Source organism: Phalacrocorax aristotelis, chromosome 10 (assembly GCF_949628215.1).
Source record: "Phalacrocorax aristotelis chromosome 10, bGulAri2.1, whole genome shotgun sequence".
Taxonomy (NCBI): domain Eukaryota; kingdom Metazoa; phylum Chordata; class Aves; order Suliformes; family Phalacrocoracidae; genus Phalacrocorax; species Phalacrocorax aristotelis.
Genome location: NC_134285.1, coordinates 4,427,237 through 4,440,680, shown reverse-complemented (window position 1 = coordinate 4,440,680; position 13,444 = coordinate 4,427,237). Strand labels below are relative to the sequence as shown.

At 44.7% G+C, this 13,444-nt stretch overlaps 1 protein-coding gene across 2 annotated transcripts in view; it reads right to left on the bottom strand.

Annotated features, from left to right (window-relative positions):
• The window catches only part of RNF216 (ring finger protein 216), an 81,642-nt gene that overhangs the window by 50,607 nt on the left and 17,591 nt on the right, over positions 1–13,444 (bottom strand). For both annotated transcript variants that reach the window (XM_075104819.1, XM_075104818.1), the window contains exons 4-12: positions 12,286–13,131; positions 10,441–10,517; positions 6,669–6,771; positions 5,601–5,765; positions 4,536–4,650; positions 4,111–4,250; positions 2,486–2,536; positions 1,344–1,481; positions 190–338 (exon numbers count right to left, since the gene is read on the bottom strand). In XM_075104819.1, coding sequence (XP_074960920.1) covers positions 190–338; positions 1,344–1,481; positions 2,486–2,536; positions 4,111–4,250; positions 4,536–4,650; positions 5,601–5,765; positions 6,669–6,771; positions 10,441–10,517; positions 12,286–13,131 — 1,784 coding nt within the window. The remainder of the gene's footprint in view (positions 1–189; positions 339–1,343; positions 1,482–2,485; positions 2,537–4,110; positions 4,251–4,535; positions 4,651–5,600; positions 5,766–6,668; positions 6,772–10,440; positions 10,518–12,285; positions 13,132–13,444) is intronic.

Here is a 13,444-nt window from a genome sequence, read left to right as displayed (position 1 = left end):
TGAATTTTAATCTGCTCCTAGTCAAAAGGAGACCAACCTAAATAAAAACAGACCTGGGAAGGCAGAAGCCTGAATTTATAATACAGCTCTTTGAAAGCTACCTATCTCACAGTCAGCACACATTTAGAGTTTCAGGAAACAAATTGCTACAACAGTAAGTGCGCTCTGCATCCTCTGCTGGACACTTACCTGACAAGCTCGTCTGCACAGGCAGCAGCCACCTCCTCCTCAGCTTTCCGCTCATAGTATTTACAGAGGATGTTCTCCGGAAGCACTTTCTCCAGCTCGCTGGTGGGGAATGAACATGTGCAACTGCCTTCCATGCAGCTCAGCTCTGACTAGGGTTGGAAGGAGAGAGCTCAGGTTCAGCAGGATGCTAGAAACACACGAGACAGTGCCCGGAACATTTCCGAACAAACCAGCACAAAGCCTTGCTTGGAGGGAACAGCGCGTAAGTCAGCAGACAACTGCCAGAGAACAGGTTTGTTACAGAAAGAACAAACTAGTTAAACAGATCAGGCCTCAAACACTGGGCATGAAGATGCTGTTGATCGCTGGGATCACAGTTCACTCACTCCAAGTCCACTGGGACCACAGAAAGGCCCGTTACTACTGTACGGTCTCTGCTGAGAACTAACACTCTGCTCACACACAGTACGCTGCTTTCTTGTAAATAGGGTCACGTAAGATACAGCTGCCAGTTTATATGTTCATGTGAAACAGATCCCAGAGTACAAAAGCATGCCATAATTTGATCATCATATCTCAAGGCAAAGGAGCATGCACACCTCAGAGCAGGTTAATGACTTGTTTATAGCTCAGCTAGAGCGTGAGGATAATTGCTAGCTAAATTGGAGACTATGAAGGTCAGTAGTATCATAGAGGAACCATCCCCCAAATTAAGGTGGGATCACAGCGATACTATGAAGGACAAACCCTCTTCGCTAGGAGAAGACTGTCCAAGCCAGAGATAAGAGTGTTCTCTGTGCAGACACCATTGGTTTGTTAAGTAGAAAATAAAAACCAGACGAGAGCAAGTTACTGTTGTTACTATGAATGCTGTAGAAAGTTTTCCTAGTAATGCAAGTTGCTAAGCACTGAGCACAAAAGACGGAGGTTAGCAAAACTGAAATCCCATTCAGCAAAGATCCCATTGTGAAATTGTTGGTTTATTTGATCGTGAGACTGACTTGTTGAATTTAGATTGCAGGACACAATTCCATTCAAATATTTCCTGGGAAGTGCAGCTACATCTGATTTAAGCAACGACACTACACAAACAGCAGTGTGATCTCCCCATAGCAATTTACCCATTCTCCCCTTGTCCAGTGGGAAATTCTTACCTTCCCAGAGCCAAAGACTGCCTCCTGAGCATATTTAATTAGGCACTCCTTGCAGAACAAGTGACCATCTGCACACTGAGTTAGCTCTTCAAATGCAAACTCCCCATAACAACAGCGGCACTCTATCATCTGACCATCCTGCAGCCATAAACAGAGGTATCAGCATCATCAAAGCACTGATAGATATGGCAACATATAGGCACATACAACTGCAAGCCATAAACAACGCCAGCGTTAATTCTAAAAAAGAGCAGCAGATACACACCATTCCATTAGATACACTATTTGGTGGTCAAAACTCACTGAGTTTGTGGCTGTGCTTAGTTTTAAGTAACTTAATATCTACACGTCCTGCTTGACAGGTTCCAAAAAGCTACAGAGCACACGGTGTTTTAATAATTCTTAGCTCACAGGCAGAGAAGCAGGTGGGTTTGGGAAGCTGCAGTCGCAGGGAAGCAGCAGAAGAGTACACACCATTCATATGGGGAAAGCCAAGCTTCAGATCTGTTGCCCTCTAAAGGAACGTTTACCCATCTGCCTGGAGAGACCTTGTCTCGGCCTCTTCACTGCAGGGGTGGAGAAGCTTGCCACTGTTAAAGAGTAAGTATGCCTACTTCTTCAAAGGTCCAACATCTTCTCCCAAGTTTGAAGAGACGTGGGTGTGGAGAACAAAAAGGTAATCCACAGCTGCTGAACTGATCCCTAACTTTCCTCTCTTTGTTTGAAGGGAAAGACCTGATTTTCAGGTTTTTAAAGAGTCCTTTCTGCAAAGGAGGAAGGCCTTTCCACTGGCAGAGCTCCAACAACAGCAAATCTGTTTCAAACAGCCACAACGGTGGTAGCAAGAGCAAACCTGGTACTATTCTATTGCAATGTTTGTTCTGGCCATTAAAGATACAAGCAGCAGCTGACTGAATTACTACAAATCATTACGTGCATCAATACCGTCTTGCTGGACTCGGCTCTTGTCTACCTTTTCTAAAAGGCAGCCAACACACACTATGCAGGTTTTGCCAGGTCAGCACAGTGCAAATGCAGCTTCAGAAAAACTCCATTCCAGAAGCCGAAAGAGTCTGTGAGCAGTAAGTGCAAAGCAGTGTCTGTGCATAAGCTGAACTCGAGACCACATTATAGATACTGACCTTCTGATACTGCTCCTCATTCATCTGCAGAGCAAGGAGGAAGTCTGCATGCTGTAAGAGAGACATATGCATCTGTATTTACAGAATAGATAAAGCAATTTTCCAGCCTCTACACTCTTACTTTATCTCAGGGCTTACAAACCACCACAAAAGGCTCACTGTCTGCTTACAACATCCCTCAGCCCATCCTTCCAGTCCATTAAGCTATTTATGATTCAGCTAAAACAGATGGGAGAAATAAAGGCAGCGAGAACAAAGAACCAAATTCTGTATTATGGGAGGGCTGCTGGTTCAGGTTTCCATGGGCAGAGATGATCTCACCCAATGGACCCCTCCAGAGAAAGCCCCAAGGAACATTAACACTGTTTTTTAAAAGGAGACACTATCCATCTGCCTAAGAGACACGGATCTTTAGGAAGCTGCTTTAGAAAGGACTGTAGGTGCAGAGCTGTGAATTCAGTCTTCCCTCAGACTACAAGGGGAAGGCAACACACCAGCGAGGGCTCCAGGGTTCTGCCTCACAAAACACATGGTCCTCAGCCCAGGACAAGGCATTCTGGAGACACAGTACTGCCAACTTGTGGAAGGCAAGGTGAACGGACAGACTGCCTTGGGCCTGGTCATTATTCACCACCGACACTGAGCTGCAATTTTAAGTCCTAAAGATGCAGAGAAGTCTGCTAACAATTAGTAGAGCTTTTACTACTTTGTAGCAAAAACAGGTCCAGAACAGTGTTGTATCATGGATCATACATCAATATTAGCAGATATATAGGAGGTTTTCAGCAGCAAAAGCAGCAGATGTATGTTTAAGGAAATATGAAACTCTGCTTGTTTTTTTTCCTCCGTGTGCTGGTTTTGGCTGGGATAGAGTTGATTTTCTTCACAATGGTTGGTATGGGGCCATGTTTTGGATTTGTGCTGGAAACAGTGCTGATAACCCAGGGACGCTTTCCTTCCCGCTGAGCGGGGCTTACACAGAGCCAAGGCCTTTGCTGCCCCTCACCCCTCCCCGCCAGCGAGTGGGCTGGGGGTGCACAAGGAGCTGGGAGGGGACACGGCCGGGGCAGCTGACCCCAGCTGACCCCAGGGATGTCCCACACCATATGGCGTCATGCTCAGCGTATAGAGCTGGGGGGAGAAGGAGGAAGGGGGGACGTTGGGAGTGATGGCGTTTGCCTTCCCATGTCACCGTTACACGTGATGGAGCCCTGCTTTCCTGGGGATGGCTGAGCACCTGCCTGCCCGTGGGGAGGAGTGAATGGATTTCTTCTTCTGCTTTGCATGCGCAGCTTTTGCTTTACCTAACCTGTCTTGATCTTAACCCATGAGTTTTCTCTCTTACTCTTCCAATTCTTTCCTCCATCTCAGTGGGGCAGGGGAAGTGAATGAGTGGCTGGGTGGTGCTTAGCTGCCAGCTGGGGTTAAACCGTGACACTCCAAAAACAATTTGCTTGGGACAAGTCATACATGTTAACAGGTAGTACAGGGGCCAAGACAGTTTTTCAACATTTTGTTCAGCATTTGAATTTCTCCAAGAGGCAGTTTTCCATGTTTAGGGCCAAGACCTCTACAGTAGTTGAAGCTGTTTGCACCATAAGATCGAAGCAGCTCCTACCACTCACCTCTGCCATCTCTTTAACCTTCTGTTCATAGAATTCCTGCTCCAGTAGCACTGGTGGGAGAAGAGAGAGCTTGTCATAGGACCTCCAGTGCCGTCTCTTATTCTCCAAGAAGAACATGCGCTTCTCAATTTTCACATCTCCTAAAGCAGAGTTAAAGGCACAATGAAATGGGATGGAGCAGCCAGGACAAAGCTTAAATCTCTCTTCCTCTGTACAACGCCAGCTGCTGAACTTCAGCATCTCAAACAGCACTGTACCATGCAGAGGCACTAATGAAGACTATCTCCAAAACAGATACCAGGCAGTGACAGAAACGTAGCTGTTTTGGGACCACATCCCTTTTCAACAACAGTACTTTCTGTTGCAAGTCAGTTCTGCTTACAATAACCATGCAGAGTGTGCAATACATATGGCTTGGAATTTACCTTGCTCAAACTTGAAGTCTATATATGAATACTGATTCATTTCTTTCCTCCTTTTTCGTTTCCCACTGGTTTCGGGAGACAGCTCCTGCCATTTTTTGATTGCATCTGAAAAGGCCTAAAAACAACGCACAGACTTAAATCCTGTCTGTTTTCTGGAATAAAGCAACAGCACATACTTCAAATCGAAGCACAGTACAGAAATGTGCTTAAGTGATCCAAAACCAGAAAGACAAACACCCCGTGTAAGGCAAGTATACCTCTTTCCTTTGCTCACCTTGTTGCTTTATGTACTCATGAAGCAATCATTCCATAAAAACAAAATAGTTGAACGATACTTCACAACACCTCATCTATTAACTCTAACACAACTGGTGTCCACTCTGGTGAAACAGAGCTGGTTTAGCTTGTTTTTTATTGGTAGATTTGGGGTTTTTTTTTATTAAAAAGGAGGTTTTGTTTTAGTTAAGTCCTGGAGTAGTGGAGAAAGAAGCTCAGGCAAGACGGGCATACCAGAGGAGTAGATCCAAGTCAAAAGCTTGAAGCCACATTTACATTCAGTTTGTTAATACTTAAAACAAGTTTCTTCACAGCTCCATTACAGTGAAACTCTTTTATGAGGAATATAGGACTCATTCCACAAGTCATAATAAGAAGAAACAGGACGTTGAGACTTGGGCTTCTTTCCAATTACATGCAGTCAATTAACTAATAGCAGCAGTTAAATGTTTTAAGACTTAGCTAAGTGTCTAGGCTTTATTGGCAATTATACTGCACCTCAGCAGCGACGTACAGGAGCACTCCTCAGTTTAATGCATCACCTACCATCATCTAGCTAGTATTTCCCCAGTTCTCCTATTAGAGAAAAGTAAAAACTTCCTGCAGTGTTCTGTCTGACCCAATAAATTTTACATCTCTACTAAATGGATTAATACTCCTTAAAAGGAAGATTATGAAAAGATCCATAACCACACACTAGCAGATGGTACAGTATGGCGAAAGACATCGCACTGCTCTCCACAGACACAGGACATAACCCTAGGAAAGAAAAGAGTTGAATCAGAGAACCTTTCGCGTGATTGCATAGTGTCCCTTGAGTTCATGTAGTGCCCACTTAATGTCTTGGCTGCTCAGCATTTTGAAGTCTGCCATAAGGAGGTCGGCTGCCTGAATAAAGCACCGCTGATCAAGTGGGGTAAGTTTGGAAAAGTCGAAGTAGTCCACTTTAGGCACCTAAGGAGAAAATGTGCAAGATATAGAAAGGCTGCTATAAATACACACAAGAACACCCCAAACCACTCTTTCAGTGACCAGGACCTTCTGCAAGACCACCCAAAATTCAGGTTACATGGCACCCAGTTCTAAGCACCTATCTAACCATCCCCCTAGAGCACAGCTTACTGGTCTACACACTCGTGTGGGTAACCTGCCCTGAGCTGCACCACGCTGCAGCTCTGCTCCTCGCAGGACCCTCACCACGGAGTTTAAATCCATTGTACGTGGCTGCACAAGACAGCGAGGAGAGGATACATTTAGGTTGCTATAAAGGGTGAACAACTTTATTGGCTTGAGGTTGAGATATGCTTCCAGGAGTAGAAAGAGGTATTTGACATTTCTCTCTCTCAGGACACATACAGATATTTCAACGTACTCAAAGCAGCTCAGAGAAATTTTTGTCGAATGGACTTTAAAAAAATAAAATCAGGAAACTGTAGGGAGATTCACAGTTAGGAGGCTGAAAAGCAATGCCTAAAGGCCACACAAGAGAAGACCCAAGGGCCACGTCTACCTCGTGTGACAGAATGACCAAGGAATTCTTGTATCAGTTATCAAAATGAACATTTCAGACAGGGTGGCTGACAGGCAGGCAGGGCAGAGGGTCTCACTGAAGGCAAAAGGGCCGATATGGTGCAGCTACACAACAGCAAAACAGGAAAGCCAAGCCCTGAAGTACCTTGTAAGCAACTAACCATTGCTATTTAACACCATCTTAAATGCACCCAGTGGCCTCCTATAACATGTGGCTCAACCAGGCACACTACAAATATGTACTAGTAGAACCAGACATCCCAAGATCTGCTTAGGTTGAACAGACAGGATGAGAGACATGCTGTAGATGAGGATACTCTCACTTGCCTTTGTCTCATCTTGGCTGGCAAGCAGGCTGCTGCTGGGATTTAAAACCACTCTGCCTTCCTTCTTTGGGTAATCTGGATTTTCCAGAAGAAAGTTACAAAGTCTGAAAAGATAAATATAATTACTTCAGGGTTTGGGAGCTCAGGTTCATTTCTCACTTGCCCGATTTTTAGTATCTTATAATTAAGAGGCTGAGCAGGCAAGTCACAACTTGCCCTGTACGAACCAAGGGAGGTCTCAGACTAGAGCAAACAAAGTAAATGACTGAGAATTAAGAATGATGAGCTGTACGACTGCAGAAGAGAAAGCAAATAGATTTGTCTCTCAACAATTGACACAAGAGAAGCTTGTACAGGTGAGCGACTAACCAACCTACATCTCTCCCTGCCAGAGGAACAACCAGGCTTACTTCCCCATTCACACCCTTGGGTAAAACCATGCAAAGCGATGCCTCCTTTGAGCACATCTCAAACCCTGCAAGACTAAGAGTCAAGGTGTACTAACTTTCTGCTGCTCTGGAATTAACGTTACAAAGACCATACAAGAAAGGACAGTCACATCATTAGCAGCATTAATTGAAATCTAGCTGTCTCTAATAAAAATGCATCTATGGAAAAAGCGTACGAACCTCTACAAAACCCATGAAAGGTCGATTTCCTTGGCAGGCGTTTACAGGTTCAAATTTTAATTAAAGCCTCCATTCTCTATTTCAACATTAGAGCAGAAACAAGTTTAAAATTTTATTTATACACTGTATGTGCTCTGAACACACGTTTCATTGTAATAAAGCTTAAAATCACACCAGCGTTGTCCCATTTACACTAGAAACTGGTCTAGCGAGAATGGCATTTAGAAAATAGTCACTAAAAATTGCTGAAAAATGTTGCATACTAGCCTGTAAATGCAGCATACCTGAGGTCCAACAATCGTTACTTTCTCTGGCAAATTTAGTTTAACTGAGTATTTCAGCTTAGAAAAGATGCTAGCAAGTAGTTTCAGAATACCCCATTACCGGAGATGCACGAATACTTCAGAAGCCCCGTTGAAAGGGAAGCTTGCTGTAGGCTATCTGTCTGAATCAGACTTTCACAGCTTATTCTCAACCGTCGCTAACCAGCTGTGCTACCTGGGTCAAGTAATATAAGCTGTTCCTCAATTTCCCCATCTGTAGAATAATATCCTTCTGAAAGGAGCTAGGACAAGCAATTAACATTTATAAAACTTTGAACAAGAAGGTGCTAGGTTGCAAAGACATAATTGCAGCTAATTTACATTCCTGATGTCAGAAATCAGTCTCTAATTAAGAAATCTGAACTGGCTTGAAGCATTAACCCACTATCAAGGCACGATTACTTTAGCCCTGCTTTCACATTCAAAGCAGAGGCATTTCTTTTTGTTTAATCAGGTATTGACATATTGAGCCAGAAGCTTTTGACTGAGTGTGAATGCTTCTGCACACAAAAGCTGAATAGATGATACCCTGCTAAGAGGAGCTCCCACATCTTATCTTTCACATCAGTTGAAAGTTTTAAGACAATCATTTCCGAAAACAACAAAATATCTTGGCATTTAATAGCTTCCAGTCCTCTCCCCCATCCCTTTTGTAAAAGATAACTGTTTTAATCCAACAAAACAGAAACTTCAAGGAGCTCAAATCGCTGCAGCTCAAATGCAAAGGTTTCAGCTGGGGCGCAGTCAGAATACGTTTGAACTGTTCTGCATGTTGCCATTTCAAGGCTCAGGATTTTCAGAGATGTTAACCTTCAGTGTCTGACAATTAGTTAAGTGGGTCCCAGCGCGCAATGCACACACACTTGCAGCACTGTTCATTAATATCTGCACCACAGGACACAGAGCCAGTTAAAAGTCTCATCCCTGCCCAAACCCAGCCACCCTTATTTATTATATTTCAAGCCTGATTCAGCTTGACATACCATGGAGATCAAAGAGACCCTGCCAGCAAGGCTGACCAATGCTTTGACCCATTTGTTCTCATACAAAAGATGCAGTGACAACTCAAAAGATAGTTTGGTTAAAGGAATAAAAATATGGAGGAGAAATCTTTATCATCCAGTAAGTGGGTAATGCACCGCTGAGCAGACACTGTAGATGGCCTACAGGGAAGCCTGTAAGCACCTTTTCATCTCACTGGGTCTGTGGCACACAATAGGAGAGAGGAGATTTTGGTAGCAATAAGGGAAGGAACACATTAAGACTGATAGAAGCCAATACGGGGATTTAATTCTATCAGGCTTTACTAAATCCCCGCAGGACACAATAACCACTTTTTTTCCACACAATCTGTGAGAGGGTCCTACAGCCAGGAGTCCAACTGCAACGGCCCGATTGCCCTGAGGAATGGCCCTACAGGTCTTCTACACTCCCAGCGCGACCATCCACGCCGAGGTGCACCAAGGATGTGGTGCGGGCACCTGAAAGCTTCTCTCATGCTGACCATGCCACTGCTGCAGGGGAAGTGCTTTCAAAAGACAAAGAAGTTACAGTCTGATGACTTTCTAACCAAGAAGCCCTACTTTGGAGGCATGACTTCAACACAGGCAAAGGCAGCAGAAGAGGAAATCTGGGCCCAATGGATGGGACTATCCTTAGTTCCTTGCCAGTTAACTTACTTATGGTCCAATAACCAATTCTAAGCCTCACACACTTGAACACTGCTTAATTAGTGCCCTAGTTACCTGGAAAGGGCATTGGATTCATACAAGATGGAGTGAATACTCTGGCAAGCAACACCTATTCTTCATTCTTGTATCACATAATAACTAGTTTCAACACATTTGAGATAGCAGTGACAGCTGCAGAAAGAGAAAGACAGAGGGGTCACCTGGCATCAGACACAAGTCACACGTTATTTACTTCAAACCACTCTCCCCCTCTGCGTTGCCAGTGCCAACGCACACAATCCTTCACTCTTCAGCTGTGCAAGCCTTACCCAAAAGAGTAGGGAGATGATGCAACTTATCAATAAAGTTAACGACTTCTTTTTAAACTTTGGATTCTAACATGAGTCCCAGAGGTAAAGCATGATAAACACTAAGGTATTCTTGAGCCGCCAACACAACTGGGAAAGCAACAGTCCTCATGCTTATTTTCCACTCTTTTTACTTCCCTTCTTGGCTCACATTTCTGCTCAGTTTGACCGAAATCAGTCCCTCAACAATTCTTTGTTTAAAACAAGAATCAATTCTATGAGCCCTAAATGTGTTTGCTCTATTCTATCTGCAAAAAGTGATGTGAGAGAACTCAAACAGTACCACTGCTACTTAATTAAGTAAAGGGGATAAAAGCGAATGTCTTGACACTAAATAAGGGAGTCAAAACAGTGTCAGCTTTACCTGGAAAGAGTCAAAAGCCAGTGAAACGAAGAGGTAGGAAACTATTTTCTCTGACTCAAAACCCACCAACCCATCTTTGTACTATGTTTTACAGAAGTCATCTCAACACCTTAATCGTGACACTAACCTGTTTTAAGAACCCTAGTAATGGTTAAGAGAAAATTATATGTAGTATCTTTAAATAAGCAAATGATCTTAAAAGCAGAGAAGTTACAGGACAACGTCAGAATTAGAGAGGATTTAAGGAAAGCTCTATTAGAAAGAAAAAAATTTCTCCGCTCTTTGGCTCTATCAACACAGTGCTGACTCCCAGCCTGGATATGTTCTAGAGAACAGCATCATTAGCAGGGGGGGAAATAGAAGCGTGACTGCAGCCAGGCTGTTGTACGATACACCCTGGCTCTTGGCTCTATACTTACACATTTAAGTCATAGCAGTTCTTGATGCTGATTAGCTCTTCAATATATTCCTTCTGCACATCTGGGAATCTTGCTTCCTACAGCAGGAAAAGCTAAAGGTTACGTAGGTATTAGAGGAGTTGTGCAGCACAACCTAGCAACAGCACCAGAGGTTTATAGGTAATTATCTAGCACACTCCTGAGACAAGGGCCAAAATAGATTTTTCAAGAGGCCATTTATAACCATCCAGCCTGGATACTGCAAGCTGCTGGCTTTCCCTTGCTCCACAGGGTGATTGCTAATAGCTCTTTCTCACAAGAGGAGTACGGGTAGTGATGCGACTGGCCACGAGCTGCTGGCCTAACAAGTGATTCCGGCTGGATGGAAAGAAGAGAGGTGCATAGGTATGATCAACAACACAAGGAAAGCTAATATTTACCTTCAGACAGAAGATTAAGGAGTTCCAGATTGTGTGCTGAAATACAACATTCCAAAGCAAAAGGGAAAAAACCCAACAATATGTACACCCACCCAAAGCACCCAGACACACTAGGAATGAGATCAGAACAGACAAACCTCTGCTGGCATTTCTGTGAGAGCTCTCCCAGCATTAGCCACGCAGCATAGAGCACCCTTTGCTGCTCTCTCTCGTCGGGTTTCTGTATAGGTATTGCAGTCAGTTGCACCATATGATATTTTGCTTTGCAAGAGTGGATTGGTCAGGGTTGTCAAGCACTGCTGACAATGCAAGAGTATCTAGTTGGCCATCTCAAAGCAAGTCACTAATCAATAAGATCTCACTTGGAAGGAAGTGAATTCTGTTGGACTGCTATTTCAAGAATATCTTCCTCAACCCCAGTTTTCCCAAATAGAATCAGATATGGGATGTGGAGGGAAGACTTGGAGTGGATGGGAGTGGCGGTGTAAGATACATACGCAGTAAAATACACTTGTTTGCATCAAGAGAGACCCTTCCTCCCTAGCAATGGAGAGGAGAAGCATGCACTGGAGGCAAAAACATTAGCCATGTGACACATCACCACATTTGTTTTGTTTTTTTAACTATACACCACATTGCCGAAGCTGCTGAACATAGCAGAAGTTAAGGAGTATCCTCCTTGGTGGGTCAGTTCTTGTAGCTAGTGCTCCTTATGTTAAGCTTCAGAGTCAGAAAGGTGCGTGTGGAGTTAACACACGTGAGTCTTCATGCTGCTTATCTAGTAATGCCTCAGTGCTACTGCCTGGAAGTCCACACTGCAAGGGCAACCTCTGACCACTAAGGTAGCCTTTACATGGCCATGGACCAAAGTACTCTAGCAAAGCCAGCTGAAAGCAGTCGTGGCTCTCAGCCATGCGTCTCTAAGCCTTCTCTACCCCACCCCTGCATCCCTCTGTGTTTAGCGTCTCAGTTTTGCTCGTTCAGCTCTACATCCATCCCTAAACCCGCTCTAGAGAGTTGGGGTAGGAATCAGCCACATAGAAACAAACAAGCAGTACTGAGAGGGCAGTAGCCTTTAAGGGAAAAGACCCATATTATTTTACCTCACTGTGCTCTTGAGACCCTGCAATCAGTTCTATTAGATCTCCCTGGCCCATAGCCCACCTCGAAGCAAACAGCACCCCCAAGATTCACATCCTTCCACCGCTGTCTGCCATAGTGCTGCAAGTTTTTCAAACCAAAGTTCTCTGAGACAGTTCATTGCATGCTCCTCACCCGGTGCACAGCTGAGTCTCAGCCAAAATGAAGAGGATTTGCAGCTGAAGTCAATAGGGCTGTGCTCTGACCACGTGAAACTACACACCTTGAAAAACCTGTCTCAAAATAACATGCACAACGAAGGCAAACAAGCCCTGGGAATACTTACAGTCTCTCTGATGAGCAGTGCAGTGAGGTCTTGGTCCTGCCCAGCAGCTCCTTGTTCTGGCACATTACTAGAGGCAAGTTCGTGAGCGCCTTGTGCAGGGAACGCTGGACCTGGCTGTTCATTGTCTATTGCTGCCTGCTGACCCGTTTCTTCTGGTGGATGTGCTGGCTGGGGTGACGCAGGACCTGGAATCCCATCCTGCTGTGGTTCAGGTCGGGGGAAGGCTGGCCCAGGAGCCTCCTCTCCATATGCCCTCAGAGATCCTGGGTCTGCTTCAGGCTGCCCTTGCTGAGGAACCCAACCATTTACTACAGCATGAGACTCGCCTTCCAATGGCTGGAAATATGGGTGATCCAGCTGGCTGTTCTTGTGGATCTCCTGCTCTGTGGCAGTTGCAGCAGCTGTTCCTCCAGGATTTTGCTCTGGCTCCAAGTCCTCTCCTTGCCATCCCTGGGCTTCTGCCTTTTCTTCTTGTTCTGGTGGAAGGTCTGGATTCTCCGCAACAATTTCTCTGTTAACAACAAGCTGTGGATTCGTCTTTATTGCCGGAAGCAAACTTGGGCCAGGCTCCTCGTTACTTGCAAGTTCAAACCTGGAGCCATTAAGCTCAGATGGTCCGGGCTGCTGCAAGGCAATCTCATCCCTGCTTGATCCAGCACTGTTCTCTGCCGTGTGATTATACTGCTCTCCCTGGCACAGCGGAGCCGAGTTCTCATCTTGCACATGTATGTTCCTCAGGGGCTCAACAGCACTTTTAGATCCTCCTTCTCCCACAGCATTTGCACCATGCCATTGAGCAGCAGGTCTGATGACATTGGGACGCAGAAGCTGCTGATGCTTTGAGGTCTAAAAAGAAGACAGACAAGAGTAAGTAGAAGTTCTTGTCTGCATGTCAGAATCCTCATTCCAGATGATCTTTTGCATCTACTCTGATTTCTGATGGGAAACAGATGAAAAGTCTGTTTAGCAAGGTGCTTAATAAGGCTTAAAACTGCAACTCGCATATCTTTGTTTCACTGAACTCGATCCTCAGTCTGTCCCCAGGTGCTAAGAGAACATTTGGCAGAACTGGGGATGCACGGGGCTTTCAGACTGGAATAATTTCCTGAGCTCACCTCAGTCCCCACTTCCCTCCCAGTAAAATAGTCTGGGAAGAAGG